Source organism: Aphelocoma coerulescens, chromosome 6 (assembly GCF_041296385.1).
Source record: "Aphelocoma coerulescens isolate FSJ_1873_10779 chromosome 6, UR_Acoe_1.0, whole genome shotgun sequence".
Lineage (NCBI taxonomy): Eukaryota > Metazoa > Chordata > Aves > Passeriformes > Corvidae > Aphelocoma > Aphelocoma coerulescens.
Window position 1 is genome coordinate 27,877,652 of NC_091020.1, and position 14,849 is coordinate 27,892,500.

The following is a 14,849-nucleotide window of genomic DNA, read 5'->3' on the forward strand; positions in this document are numbered from 1 at the left end:
TGCTTGGATTTATAATTCTTGTATTGCAATTTGTTAGGTTTCCTTAGATGTTTCCATAGATTTCTGTAGTGATGATAGTGAATATTTGCGCATTCTCTTAAAACAGAATGAGGCAGAGGTCAGTTAGGTCCAACCTTTCGAATTTTGAAAAATCTTTCCATTTCTGAGTTAAGTTTAAAAGTCTGAGTTCAGGGAAATAAAAGCTCCTTTTCTAAATACAACAATACAACTGTTTTTTTCACAATAGGAATCATCCCGTTACTCCATAAATTCACAGAAACAGTGAATTTCAGTTCTCACTCAGGTCACCTGTTTCCTTCTCTACCTGTGACAGGTGCAATGTAGCAGTTTAAGCATCTGCCTTGTTGGTGACATATGTGGTCCTCCACTGGCCATGAGGTTGAGGTGGAAGCAGTTTTGTGGGCAGAAGCTGCATCTTTCACAAACAGCATAACAGTCTTGTGTCTTCATGGGGCTTTGCTTGGCCTTCATCCCTGCCCTTGCCCCATAATGAAACTAAAAGTGTGTTTGATGAGGATTATTGAAAAGAAGATTCATGGATCTGTGACATCTATTTAAGATGGTTGATAGTATCTCTGCATTAATTTCACATTAGCACTTGAAGTTTGATTTCTCTCTGCTGTTGCAGGAAGCTGTTGACATTTGTCAGAGTGGCAGAACACGGGGTTTGAGTTGTGTTTCCCTTTCGGAGTTGCCTGCAGCCTCTTCTCTGTGTGTGCAGGGAGGGAGGCAAGAGTGGGGGTGGCTGAGACATTGACTTTTGCCAGCTGACACGTACTGTTAAATTGATTCTTTCAATCAGAAGTTTCAGTGGATTTGTAGAATAGTTTTTAGTTACTTTTGGACAGGAATGTATCCATTTGTTTGGGGTTTTTTTTCAGTTTTCTTAAAGAAATGCTTGGAAGTCCAGCATTGCATCAGGTTGTATATTAGCACAATTTTCCTGCTTCTTGCACCCAATTGCTAAAAACTCAGCTACTTAGGAACAGGAAGACCCTTTTGGAATTGCAGTCTGAAATGTCTAGTCTATTGTTCCTTGATCACCTTTGCAGAGAAATATAGAAGTTTTGAAAACTGAAGTTTGAACACAATTTTTCAAATTGAAAAGAAATTTTAGTTTCTTTTATTTAATAAGTCAGTTTGTGTTTCTGTTTCAATATAAGCTTTACGATTGTTAAGTAGGACCACTTACTTTTCCTCTAAATTTGTTAAACTGTATCTTTTTCATTTCTGTTCAGCAAAAAAAATACTTTAATACGTATTCCAAAAGGCAGAAATTAAAGTGTATGTTTTGCAGTATTCAGCTGTCCATGTGGGGATCAGTTCACTTTTTTCACCTTCCTTTTAGCAACAGCAATGGCAAAAGTGACTGTTCTCAAAGAACACAAAATAAAATCTGATTTATTCCCACAAATTATTTCTGGTTATGTTAATCTCAAGTATTTATTTACATTTAGAGCAGGGCCAAACTCTAAAACAGATGCCTGGACATTTTTTAAAAACACTTATCTATACTAGGAAATTCTAATAAATTTTGTATGAAACAGATGTTTGTGGATAAATAAGCCTTTTTGTTGTTTACGCATATTCCACCAAAAAACTCTGTTTAATCTGTTCTTAAAACATTGAGCCTGAAAAATGGAGAGGTTGGGATGAAAGGATCTGCTGGTTCTTTTGTCTGAAATGCACCCAGTTTTGCTCATCTGTTCAGGGACTGCTTAGCATTTAGGAGGGGGAAAGCTATTCTTTAGTTCATGTACGAAAATGTACAATACTTTATATCAATTATTTGGCTGATTGCTGGAAGCGCGTTGGAGTGAGGGGGCACTGGCTAGTTCTGGCCTTCACTAATGGGAACATTTCAGAATGTGGATGGTAATTAAAGTATAGAATGCGGAAAATTAAGCCAAAATTGAATAGAAATGAATAAGTATGTGTTCTGTTGTGCAGATGTTGGAAATAGATTATTTTGGATACCTCTTTCTATCTACATCTTATTTGGTTACCATGTAAAATTCAGTCATATACCATGTAGATTGTTTCTCTTCCCATTACCTTTTCTGTTTTTATGTTGTGATGTATCTGTATAGGTAGTAATTTAGCAAAATATCCTGTCTGCCAGGTGTGGGAACTAGCTGATTGTATTGTAATACCAGATCATTACTTAATTCATATGCAACCTAGCCTAGCACATGGAAAGCATTATAAATCTATTTACAGTGTGGCTGGTCTGATGATAACATTGTATTAAATTCCCAGGTGAGGCAATTTAAGCAATTGCTTTGCCATGTGTAGGCCATGGAAATTAACTTCTCATATGCTTTAGTAATAGACGAACTTCATTGGTATGCTCAGATTAGTGGTATAGCAGAATTCTTACAGTCTGGTTACGTGTACCCTGCTTCACATGTAGAATCATACAGGGGGGTGGTACTGCAGATCACAGATCTTAATTAGTTTAAGCTGAGTTAATTCATTTCAATTCTAATTTAGCTGGGCTTGCCTATGAACACATTCAGTTCTATTGGGAAATGTTAAGGCTTGGGTCAAGTAGACAGATTGTTTAAAGCCAAATTGCCAGACAGAACTGAGCAAGTGTATCTGTTTGAACAGGGCTTTAAGGAAATCACCCAATCAGTATGCAAAAATCCTGTTCATAAACCAAGAGAGATCTGCCTGGAATCAGAAATTCTTCCTTGTCAGAAGGTCTGGGCACTGTAGTACATTTAAAACAGCCCCTGAAACTTTCTGAGTGCTGAAGTTCTTGTACAAAGAAGCTTAACCCTTTCGTTTCTCTCCGTTTGGGGACATGCTCAAATGCAAACACATTCACTGAGCAAAACCACTTGTGTGCTTAGACTTTTTGTCTAGGTATATACAAGAAAATATAAAACACAAGGAAAACTTCTATATATGACAGACCTTTGCAGACAAAAAACTGCACACAGAACCTCTTAAACCTATATTGAGCTGCCCAGAAATGCCTTGGATTACAAACTCTGTAAATCTTCTGTCTTTGCTAGAAACGTACATATAAAGTACCAGTAGACAGTGGTAACTGACAACTAAGACTAAAAATGTTGACAATTTCTTGATTTGCCTGGTTAGCTTATGTATAGAAGTCATTAACTATTTATAAAATGCATTATGAATTGGGTTCCTTCAAACTGTAGCAGAGTGTGTGACATTTCCAGCTCAAACTATCATTCTTCGTTTGGCTAAAGTATATATTTATAAACAGCTGATGGTTATGAACTAAAAAATAAAAAATAAAAAATAATTATTTAATTATTGAATTCAGACAAGCTGAATTAATTTTGATAGCCACATTTAAAAGTGTTAGCCAATAATACTTTAATAAAAATAAGAATAGTATTTCAAGATATTGATACCTTGGACAAAACTTGAAAGAATAAATGAGCACTTTAGTTCAAAGACCTTTCCTTTTATATTATTGATTCATTTGGTAGTGAAATTGTGATCAAAAGTAATATCAAATTATTTATTGATTATGGCAAAGAGTTATACCTAATTGTAGCCAAAGCATTATTTCTTTTAATAAAATTTCTGATTTTCAGATCATGACAGATTATTGCAATAAAAGAACAATGATACAAATATATTTATTAAGTTCAGTGGTGAGGACTTAAAGGATTATACAGAGCCTCTAAAAATTGTATTGCTATTAAAATTTATTTCTTTCCCATGAAGTATCTTCTTTTTCCTTTCACCCATGCAGGCTCTTAAGAATGAGAATATCATCCAGTTAAATCTTTCAAATAAATGATGTGTAATCAAGGACCATCTCAATCCCTACATATTATTAGGCAGCTTGTTCACTGGAGAACAAGCTCATGAAGCATTGTGCTCCTCATCTCAGTCTAATAAGGACAAATACATTCAACACTAACAGGATCAGTGGGGATGAGTCATTTCGTGAAATTGGGTGAAACTGTACAGTTGAACTACTAGACCTCAAATGAGGTCTTAAGATTGAATCTTAATCAGAAAAGAAGATCTGATATTTATTGGCATATATATGTAATTTCCTTCCTTGTTTGAGGTGTATCAAATAAAAATAGGAAAACAATATAATTGAGCAATCTATGCCAATTTGTTGGCTTTTTGGTGAGAAAAGAGAAAAACAAAACCTATCTCCATATGATATTCTTGCATACTGTGGAGTGTTTTAGTCCCCCATAGTGATGAAATGAATAATTTAAACAGGCAGCTCTGATACCACAGCCTGTTTAAAGGTTCTCATTTCCTTTAATGCTGTAGAATACTTTAGCTTGGTTAGTATGAAACTGTGACAGCTGAGATCTCCAAAAGATTTGGCACAGTTCACCTCTTGCTGTGGGTCCATGGTCCATGGCTTTGTCCTTCCTACTTAGATCTGTAGCTGTAGGATATAATCTATATCTGAACGCTGGCAAGTGAATCACAAATGTGTAAACATTGTAACAATGATGTTGGTAATAAGAGGAGCTACACAGAATAAAGAGCTAAAATGTTTTGCTCTGAGGGGACCCATACAAGGCTTACTTCACTGCTAGGTCCCTTGCATAAAGGGTGACCCACTTCCAAACCTCTTTGTTGCAAAGGTGATGAATTTTCCTGTGCTGAGTTTAATTTCTAGTGGTTGTTTCCTGTGCCTCAGTCCCAAGCACAAGTTTTGGCCTGATGGCCCAAGCAGGGAAGGTTTGAGGAGGAATTTGTTTTTTCTGAGTTCCTACTGGTAGTCACTACCATGGCAGGGTGTGGGGGAAGCCCCCAACAATAAAGGAAGGCCCTACACCTCACCTTAGTTCTTTCTACTCTTTGGTTTCTTCCTCTGATAAAGTGTAAAAATTACCATAACCGGTCTCAGAAAAAAAAAAAAAATTAGTAAATATGTTTAAAATTCTATCTCTCTTTTAATGGTAAATGTGGGAATATTAGCTGAGTAATCGCCTGTTATTTGGCTAACAGAAAAATTGAAAGCTGGGCTGGTGTTCTCATTATGGATTTCCCCATTGCTCTATTGAATCCTGTGCTACGTTAGTAATCATCACACTTTTGCTTTACATTGCACTTGGTGTAGTTTGGAATCAACATAATTATCAGTTCAAGAGCAAATCTGGTGCTCATAAGCTGTGAATTTACTTAATATCCTGTCTGTCCTAATGATCCCATGGATGACTGTCTCAGTTTTGTGGCGTTTCCATGAACTGCTGAAAACCTATGTTTCCTTGTGCTGTTGTTTCCTCTCCTTTCTTTTGCACTGTAATTTCTGATCCTTTCCCAGTAGCCTTACCAGCATGGAAAATGCTTGTTAATTTTCTACATCTTTAAATTTAATCGGATATGTCACGTGTGTGTTGTTCAGGTTTGGTTTTGGTATTTTTTTTTAATGTAGGCAAAGCTCAGTCTTCCTTTGCTGTCTAGTGGCATCACTGCAGTGTTATGCTGAGTTCTGTGACCTGCTAGCAAGTGTTCTTCAGAAAAACACATTTGGTTCCTGCACTGGCATTTCTTCAATGCTTCTGCTGGTAGCATTTATTGCCTCACATGTTACGTATCTTGAGCTTCACAGAAGCTGCTTTCATTGCTGCAATGTTGAGGGTGTGACTGCCTTAGAAATACTACAGTTTTGCCATGCAGATTTGTTAAGATACAGCAGTTGAAGAACTTTGTAATAACTTTTACTTGCAGATTTATTTTTTTTTTAATCAAATAGGTATCCATTAGGGGGCTCTCGAGGTTTAAGATGATCAGCCTTGATACCAATGGCTTCGGAGCTTTACTTCCTAACCCTTTTTTCTTTTTGTTTTACAGAAAAGGTCACGAATCGCCTACAGTGATGAGGTGCGGAATGAGCTCCTAGGGGATGACGGGAATTCCTCAGAGAACCAGGTAGGATGCTAATCAAGAAGCCCTAGTGGGTGGCTGGAGGGTGAAGGAGGTCACTGGCACACTGGGCTTCTCAAGCTGCTCCTTAACAGCATTAGCAACAACTCATGTGGAAGTGATACTGTTTAATGCAAAGCTGGGGTCTTAATCAACTTCAAAATGTTTCTTGGAGATCTTACATTTAACCCTTTAACTTGTGATCACTGTCTGCTATCTCAAAAAAAATCTTTTCTTCTCTTTTCTTTATTATTTAGTACTTAAGAAATAACTTGAAACACGCTGTTTGCCGACAAAGCCAAGGTCTTCACCTCAAACACATGTAAAAGGAATAAAAAAGTACATAATGCAGCTTTGATAATAATGCAGTATAATTAAATCAACACTGGCAGGCAAAACAAATGAAAGTGCACTCTCAGAATTAGGCAGTATCCCACTCAGTTTCCTTGTGTGATTCCTTCCCTAACCAGATTTTCTCTCCTTGTACCAAAACCACAAGTTGTTCTAATAAGAGCGTGCTTTCATAATGCATGTTGTACTAGGATGCAGAGTGCTATCCACCTCTTGTAATGAATGAAAGCTTGGTAATCCTGAGGCTTTTTTAAAATCTTGTACCCATATTGTTGTTCTGCATACTACAGTGAGGATCCTGCGAGACTACTGAAAATTATAAAGGCACCGTTTTATTCAGGAGACTTTGACCCACCTGTTAATATTTCTTTTTGGGATGAAACTTGTTTGACACTCTGTCTGAAAGGAGAATATTTCTTTTCTTTCTGAGATTTATGTTATCAAAGTCTTGTGTTTTGAGTTAGAAATTAGCTGAAAGTTTTCCTACATGTCATATTTTCTCTTCTGACCAGATAGAATCCAAATTATTTTGCTAATGAAAGTAAAAACTGTTTAAGTGTTTACTTGATGAATGTGATATTAAATAAGGAAATGGATCAGAACAATGTTCTGAAATTTTTTGTGTCTTCTACACCAGTAAAGGCTCAGCTCCACTAAGGGCAGAAAAAATAAAGACTTGGAGACTTACCTGGTACAAAGACTTTCAAAACACACACCACATAACCCTTAATCTTACACAGTATTTTAAACATGCTCTGTAAATTTTAAACTCTGTAATAGACTTTAAGTCATACATGAATGAAATTATACACAGGATACAATTTATCTGAAGACACAAGACTGGAGTATAGCAGCTCTAATAGCTATGTGAAGACTTAAAGGACATTAATCTTCATATTTATATATGATAGAAAGGGGAGATTCCAAAATTTGAGTAAAATAAAGACGGGGGCCTTATACCTAAATAATGAATTTATGGAGAAGATGATTTTAGGGAGAAGAGTTTCATAGTCTGCATGTCATGATTGTAAATGCAGTCCTGTGAAAGTGTTAAGATTCTCATTTTATTTCTCTTAAGGTAGTGCTACTTTTACATTTCAAGAAAAAAATGTGTGAATTCAGACATAAAAGGGCAATTGTGATAAGAAGCTTTACTTATAACAGAATATCTTATGTGTAGGGATGAGATAAAATATTTTATTTTCACATTTTAAAGAATGTTTAAATAACTGGTTCATATGTGCTCTTTTTGTGACTGGTGATCTTTTTTTCCAAACTTGGTGAAAGAGACACGTTCTCATCTCAAGGAACTAAATGATACCTTCAACCATATGTCAACTTGAGGTCTTTTTCTTCCAAATGAGCACTATTTAAATGGAAGAAAATTTTGGCTGCTGAAGGACTCTTGTGTAGTCTTTTAGGTAATCAAAATCCTTTTCTATAGCCCAACTTGAAATTATTACCTCTGTATCTTTAAAGTTCTTCATTCCTTTCTTGAAAAAAATATAATGAAATGGCACCATAAAAGAGTCACCTAATTTCTTTTAAATATGTGAATGCCAATATTTTTAAAATACATTATTTATTGTTTCGTTTCAAGAGTAAATATCACATTCTCTTATTTTATATTTTTACTTAGACCTTACTTACATGTAGCTATGAGTGCAAGCAGTTAGTGCAAAAACTTCAGCTGGTATTGAGCTTATTAGAATATACAGCTTTCAAAATCAAGTGTAAGGCTTGGGTACTTACGAGATACATGGGATAGTGTCGTGTTTAACTCAGTAACTTTCACTCCTATGCATTATTATAGTAATAGAAAACTTGGACTGAATGATGAAAGGATGCTCAGGTATAACTTAAAGCCATATAAAATATTTGAAGATGTTTCAAATTCTTGCTTTCGTTTTGTCTGATGGAAATAAATATAGGTACACGGACTGATCCTGACCCTAATATTGTAGGATTTTTACTTCTCAATCAGTTTGGGTTAGGTTAAATTAATTTAACTGAAAAGTGGTTGGTTTCTTTTCCCCAATTCAGTCACCAAACTGGGAAAAGGGAGAGAAACTATTCCTTTTCTGACAGAGGAGGTATTGGAAGAAGTTGCCAGCTCAGAATTGCTCCTGTACCAAACCACAAATATTGGTAAAATCTGCCAATAGAAATACTGAATATCTGGATAGTCAGGGTTGTTACCCAGAGGCAAACAAGAGATACGAGTTGTTGGTGTTTGTGATAAACATTTGCATAATGTTTTTGGTGGAGAGAGAAGACAAAAGGAACTTAATGCTTGCTGTCTAGTATGACCATATTAAAAATCTAGAAATAAGACAGGTCAGTATTGGGAAAATAAATGATCTGGATCTTTTCCTCATTCAGGTTCTCTTTTTTTAGTTGAGTTTCAAAGTACAGTTACAGCAAACCACAGCCAAGTTATAAGCTGTAATGAACAGGATGATAGGTATGAGTTTCCAGTTGCTCTCTCAGGAAGAAAGATTGAAGTACAAAGAACAGGTTGAAGAATTAGCTAATGGTGATTTGTCTTTTGTCTTCTTCATTTTCCCAACATGTCTCCTAGAAGTAGCAGCTGTCATGTCTAGATGACACTTATAGAATAACTTGGAATACAATTCCCTTATAGTGATTATGCCAAGATTTAACTACTTTTACTAGATACAGCATATAGAAATTTCCTGTAAGAAGTTGTAAGAATTATGCAATTCTGCTACTGAAAGTTTCTTTTGAAATAAATGCAACTTTGTTTGATGAGACAGTGCTCTTAATGCACCTAGAGTTCAGTAAAGTCACTGCTTAACATATGTTAATTTCTTCTTAATTTGAATCATGTGAATGTAGTCAGATGAGGCACTCAGAAGTTGAAAATCAAGAGATTTTGCGTCAAAAAACCCCTTACCTCACAAACCCAATCCCAAAAAATTACTGTGTGCGTTGGGTTGTTATTTATTTTCCAAGAGTGGTCTTAAACAGGCTCTGTTGCTTTCAAGGCTTGTTTGTCATCCTGGCCACCAACATTTAGCAAATCCCTTGAAAGTTTTGAGTTTTTCAACTACCTAAAGTTGTAGCCTCACTTTAATAATAATAGAACTGTTTTATGTAGCAATTCCTATGTTTTTGAGGAAGTATATTTTGGGTTAAATCAGAAATCCCTCTTAACCAAAATAATGTGAGGTTCAGTATTATCAACTTTCTTGAGGTTTAACAGTGTTCCTTTCTCTTTTGCAGCTGTGTTCATTAGTAAGTTTAAATAAATTCACATTGAGTTAAACTGCATATCCATATACCCTTACATTCTATATGTGATTCGTGGTGAACAAATATTTTGTGTCTACTTAATTTCTGACTACAAAGTTGTGATAATATTAGATTTGGGCTTGCTGTGCATAAAGTGTGTCAAACTTCAGCTACAGACCAGGGGGTGAAGTTGGTCAATTTAATTCGCCAAGATCTAAAGAAGGTCGGTATCATTTCATATAGCCCTGGCAGAGCAGATCATTACCAGACACAAATCTGTTCGTTACATGCCGAGGGTTTATAGCAAAATAAATAGACTGTCATCATAAGTTCAGAAAATTGTGTGTTCGACCCACGATAATGTGTAAAGGGCGTTTAATAGAGTTCAGCATTTATTCGTTATCTGTATGCGGACAGAGACGGCGGAGGCGTTATCAGCTTTTTAAAAAAAATTCGGTAGTTTTCTGTGTCACGTGACGAGCCTCGCGGCCACACGCGTGCGCGCACACACACACACACATCCCATCTCACTCCCTCGCTCTCTGTGGTGCAGTTTTGATTTTAGTCACAGCAGAAGGCTTAGCCACAAGAGATTCCACTGGTTCAAACCAGCGTAAACCAGATTTTTTTTTTTTAGCCTACAAAGGAACAGATTACCTCTTGTATCGAATGCTGTATTGCAAAAAAAAAAAAAAAAGAAAAAAAAAAACCAACTTTGTTTCAAAAATATGCTGATTATCATAACCTAAAATGGTGGCTGCGCACAGCTTAATGCTGTTTACAGTTCAGGAGTGAGCATAATAAAAATAATGTTTCAAAGTAGAAATGTAAAGGTAACACATTTTCATCAAGAGCATTGTTAAATTGGGGAAAAATACATCTTTTGTTAATTTGAATGAATATCTTTCAGCCAATGTTAAAAAAAACCCCAACCCTCTCCCATTACTTAGCTTAGCTGCAAATCCTATGCAGAGCTTAAATTCAGCCATGCAGCACAAACAAGATAGAACATTTTTGTTTGGGACCTATTGAAAAAACAAATGTGCAGCATTTTAAAACTCTCATTGATTATAGCAGGGTGGCATGCCCGGACGGGCTCTATTGCGGGAGAGTCGTTTTAAACTTTGGCCCTTTAAGTATCATAGTCAACTGAAGAATGGTGGCCTCAGAAAGAAAAGATAGCTATGTGATCAACTCCCAGATCGTCTCTTTCTAAAGAGCCTTAATGTTTGCCTTTTTGGGGAAAAAAGGGGGGGAAGAGCTGGAGAACGAGGCAAATTTATGATAGGCCAAGCACTTGAATTTAAGCGCTGGTTTGGTCGACAATGCAGTTTTCTTTGTACCAAATTCTAGCAAACTTCCTTTGGCTCAGTGCAGAAGTGCTGGCCCAGTTCAAGTCAGGGTGGTGTAGGAGCCCTTCTAATTACATCTCGTTAGAGACTCTTGTCCCTTTTGGTAACGGAGTGAGGCGAACCTTCAGTTTTAGATGAGCCGTATGAAACAATAGAGAGTAATGGAGGTTCTTTTGTTTCCTTCATGCTGGTGAGACTTTATTAGTAGTAAACATTCTCAGCTTACACATATGTTGAAAATTAGTGTTATGGAACTGTAGGTGAAGTATCAGCATAAACTGAGATAATTATGTAGCTGTTGTAATTTTGAATTCAATTGGAATTGGTGAGAGAACTGTAATTTTTCATAAAGAGCCACTCTTGTGCAGATATTTTTTGTGAGTAATTATACATTTTGTTCCAGTACAAATAATTTATCTATCTCTCTAAGGGGAGTGTATATTACAACATAGCTTGATCATCAGGCTGGGGTTTTATTTAGTTTTATAGTAAAGCTGCCAGAGCAATATTTATTAGTGTTAGTGTTAGATTGTGTTGATTTACAAGCATAAATAAATAAATATAAATTTATATACTATATAAGCATGCACATACACTCTATGTGTGTATATATATACACAGTGTATAGTGGTCTGGATCAAGAACCTGGAATGGGTCTTTTCTGGGGGAAATACATTTCATGTTGTTCCCTATTCCTTTGTCTATTTTTAAATATGCTATTCAATAAATCATAGTTCTGAGCCATTTAACTAAGCTGCTTTATTTTTTTTTTACCTGGCAAAAACCCTCAGTATGAAGTTCAATAATAAAATTAAATAATATCGTTACAGTAAAACTCAGGTATATAAAAATTGAAATACTGAAATACATGCTATAAAGATGCAGTCATCTATTAATAAGTTAGATCTTCTAGTAAAATAAGAAATCAGTTGTCATGACTAAAATATACAGAAAACATTCTGAAAACTTGTGTATACAAAACCACTTCAGCTGTACAATCTTCGAAGAGAGGAATAGTAAACTTGTTTTTTTCTTTATAATATAGACTTCTATGAAGTCATTCCCCTTTATTTCATGATGGTGTCTTAGATGTGGTTTAAAAGAGAATTTCACACTATTCTCTTTGTTTAATGTGACAGTGTGAGAAAGTGATCTTTATTCGTTCAAAAAACTCTGCATGTAGTCTATGTTTAGGTTCTTTTAATGTGTTTGTCTGTGATTTTTAAATGCTAAACATGTAAACAGATAAATTGTCAATGTTAATTCTGTATCCTGTCACACAACTGATCTTTCTTTCCTGCCATTTCTTTCCTTTTTATCTTTTTTGTGCGTTCATGTTGCAGTTGATAAAATTACGTGAAGAGGTGAGTACTTTCTTGCTTTTTGTTGTCTAGCTTTCCCTTTAAAGCTGAGTTTCTAAATCTGAAGTAGATCTTTTTGTTCATTGTTGCAGGGAAATCTACACAAAGCAAAAATATTGATTACATTGCTTTAAAATATTCACTGTTGTGCCTCTTTTTCCCTAATAATTGTATACTTACATAGGAATCTCTAGATCAAACCTTAGAAATTAACATTCTTTGATAATGGAATTTTTTTAAAGGCACTAGAAAAAGAAGGGTGGAAAAAAACTCTATTATTTGATCTCTCCAAGAATACCATGATCAAATCAGGTACAATAATAATCATGTTTGCATCACAAAATCTTTGATAGGGAAAGTACATTTATACACTGGTATTGAAAGTCAAAGCATTGCTTTGGTATAAACCTTTGCTGAAGCATTTTAAAAATTACACAGTATTTCACAGTGTTTTGAGTGTGGTGTGAGGTATTCAAACAGCTTATGAATTATACTGGATATTGTACACCCACTGAAAATACAGTACAGGTAGATAAACCTACACACATATCAATATTTATTATTTATTTGTGAGTGCTGTAGATCTGTAGGTGTAACACTAGAGATCAGTATTCCAGAACACCTTTCTTCCAGTTATAAAATGACTCATAAATATTTAGAAAGAAGCCTGTTTTAATGGTCAGTTCCTCAAATGTTTCAGTACATTTTCTGAAATTAATCTCTACTTTTGCTTTCTGTTGTAGCAAAGCAGGTATTTGAACTGCTATTTTTTTATTATTTCCTAGTAGCCACTGAAAAGAAGGTCTGAGTAAAGTCAAGTTTACTTACAGGTCAGATTTCTGAAGGGTTTCATACGGAGAGCTTGGACCAGTGAAGTATTTGAATAAATATCTTTAGAAGCACGAGTATTTTAACATCACATATTTGTCTGGTATCTTCTTTGTGGAACATGTGTGCTCAGTAATGTATCAGTAATATATACTGAGCTCTGCAGGAAAGGATTTGTAAGTTTTAGAAATGGTGATGACAAAGAATTGTAAAGTGACCAGATTAAGGACAATTACAGAGAATTCTTAAAAACAGGTAGGTATTTGTGATACAAAGATTCTTCACTAGTTCCCCGAATGCTTTATTTTCCCCCTCTTCTCATGGAGCTGATATTAATATGTAAAAGCTACAGAGTAAAAGAGTTAACAAAAAAAAATTAAATAAAATAAACATGTAACCACATGAAAGCCTTCCCACCACTGCTGAGCTCCCCTCCCCAATAGTCCCAGTATTTAAACAGATGACAGTATTGTTGCAAGGGTTTGTATAGCCTGATTTCGGAGGTTTTTCAGAAGAATAAGGTTCATTTTCTTATCCCTTTAAAAACACCTGCATGTCTGCCCCTGAGCTTTTGCAAAGAGTACAGCAGGATCATTTTTGTTTGCAAACATAAGATTATAGTTTTATAATGATTCCTAATTTTTAAATTCACTCTGAAAATTTAATCATACGTAAAGAACAAAGCTGCCACTTATCTGCTTTTCTTTTTGAAATAGCTATGAAAGCAAGTAAGAAAATTCAGGGTATTATTGCAAAGGGGTGCAACTTGGGAGCTATACTGAACTCAGTTATATCTTTTGGATTTTATAAATCCTCTGTGCTAGCCACCTAAAAAAATTTGACATTGCTTCTGGTAATTTCTTTTTTTTTTTGCTTTTCCTTGCTAGCCTCATAAGTTACTTTTTCCTCTCTGCATGTGGTGAAAGCAGCAGAAAATAGAACTAAATAGAGGGATTTATTATTTTGTCTTGATCAAAATTGTACAAGTAGAGAGAAACATAATTTAAAACCCAATTGTTTGCATTCTGTTCTCTGCATGTAAGTACCCACTCTGTGTTGGATAGGCTGTGAATGCAATGGTGTTTTTATACCCAATGCAAAATGCACATTAAAGTTTAAATGAAGGCTAGCACAGTGACTCAGGCATAATTCTTAACTCGTCACAGAGCGAAACATCAAGGCATCCCCAATTATAGTTCTCCTAAGGAGGTATGAAGTGATCTTAAAAGAAATTGTGGTTTGCCATACTGTTTGTTAATAAAACCTGCGCCTTCTCTTATTACAAGGCTCTATTCTCGCACACTTGCCGTACACAGGCTTCCATGGAGGCTGTGTCGCTCTGTCTTTTGAGCTCCTGAGATCTCAGTTTGAATCCAGCCCACATGGAATGACTAAATCTCTAGTGATAGCGTGCCACTTTGCAAAACTTCCTTATATAACTCCAAATAGAAGCTGTTTCTGAAGCTGCAAGGCAGACTGAATCACCTCGCTACCCCCCTCACAGAGTGCAGGGGATACTGTGCGAGAAGGAGTTTGGGGAGGGGTGGAAGCTTTTGAAAGCATCAGCTGCCTGCTATAGGGCATTGATTTCATGTCCAAAGGACAGGATGCCTCCAAATCCAAACAATGTAAATGACACCACCCTTTATAATAAAATTAGTTTTCATTATAGAATGCCTTGGGTGGAAATGCTCTGAAATCAAGTTAAGAAATGGCTCTGAGTTAATGTTAGCAGCGAGTTCCCAGGGCTTTAGTATTCTAATTGCTCGCAGTTAGACTGAACTGGGCTGGT

The 14,849-nt window shown here is 35.7% G+C and overlaps 1 protein-coding gene across 5 annotated transcripts in view; it reads left to right on the top strand.

Annotated features, from left to right (window-relative positions):
• Nucleotides 1-14,849, top strand: part of VTI1A (vesicle transport through interaction with t-SNAREs 1A) — a 259,687-nt gene that overhangs the window by 46,914 nt on the left and 197,924 nt on the right. For 3 of the 5 annotated variants that reach the window (XM_069020031.1, XM_069020029.1, XM_069020027.1), the window contains exons 4-5: nucleotides 5,839-5,916; nucleotides 12,212-12,232. In XM_069020031.1, coding sequence (XP_068876132.1) covers nucleotides 5,839-5,916; nucleotides 12,212-12,232 — 99 coding nt within the window. The remainder of the gene's footprint in view (nucleotides 1-5,838; nucleotides 5,917-12,211; nucleotides 12,233-14,849) is intronic. The other 2 variants (XM_069020032.1, XM_069020028.1) reach the window with 1 other exon arrangement.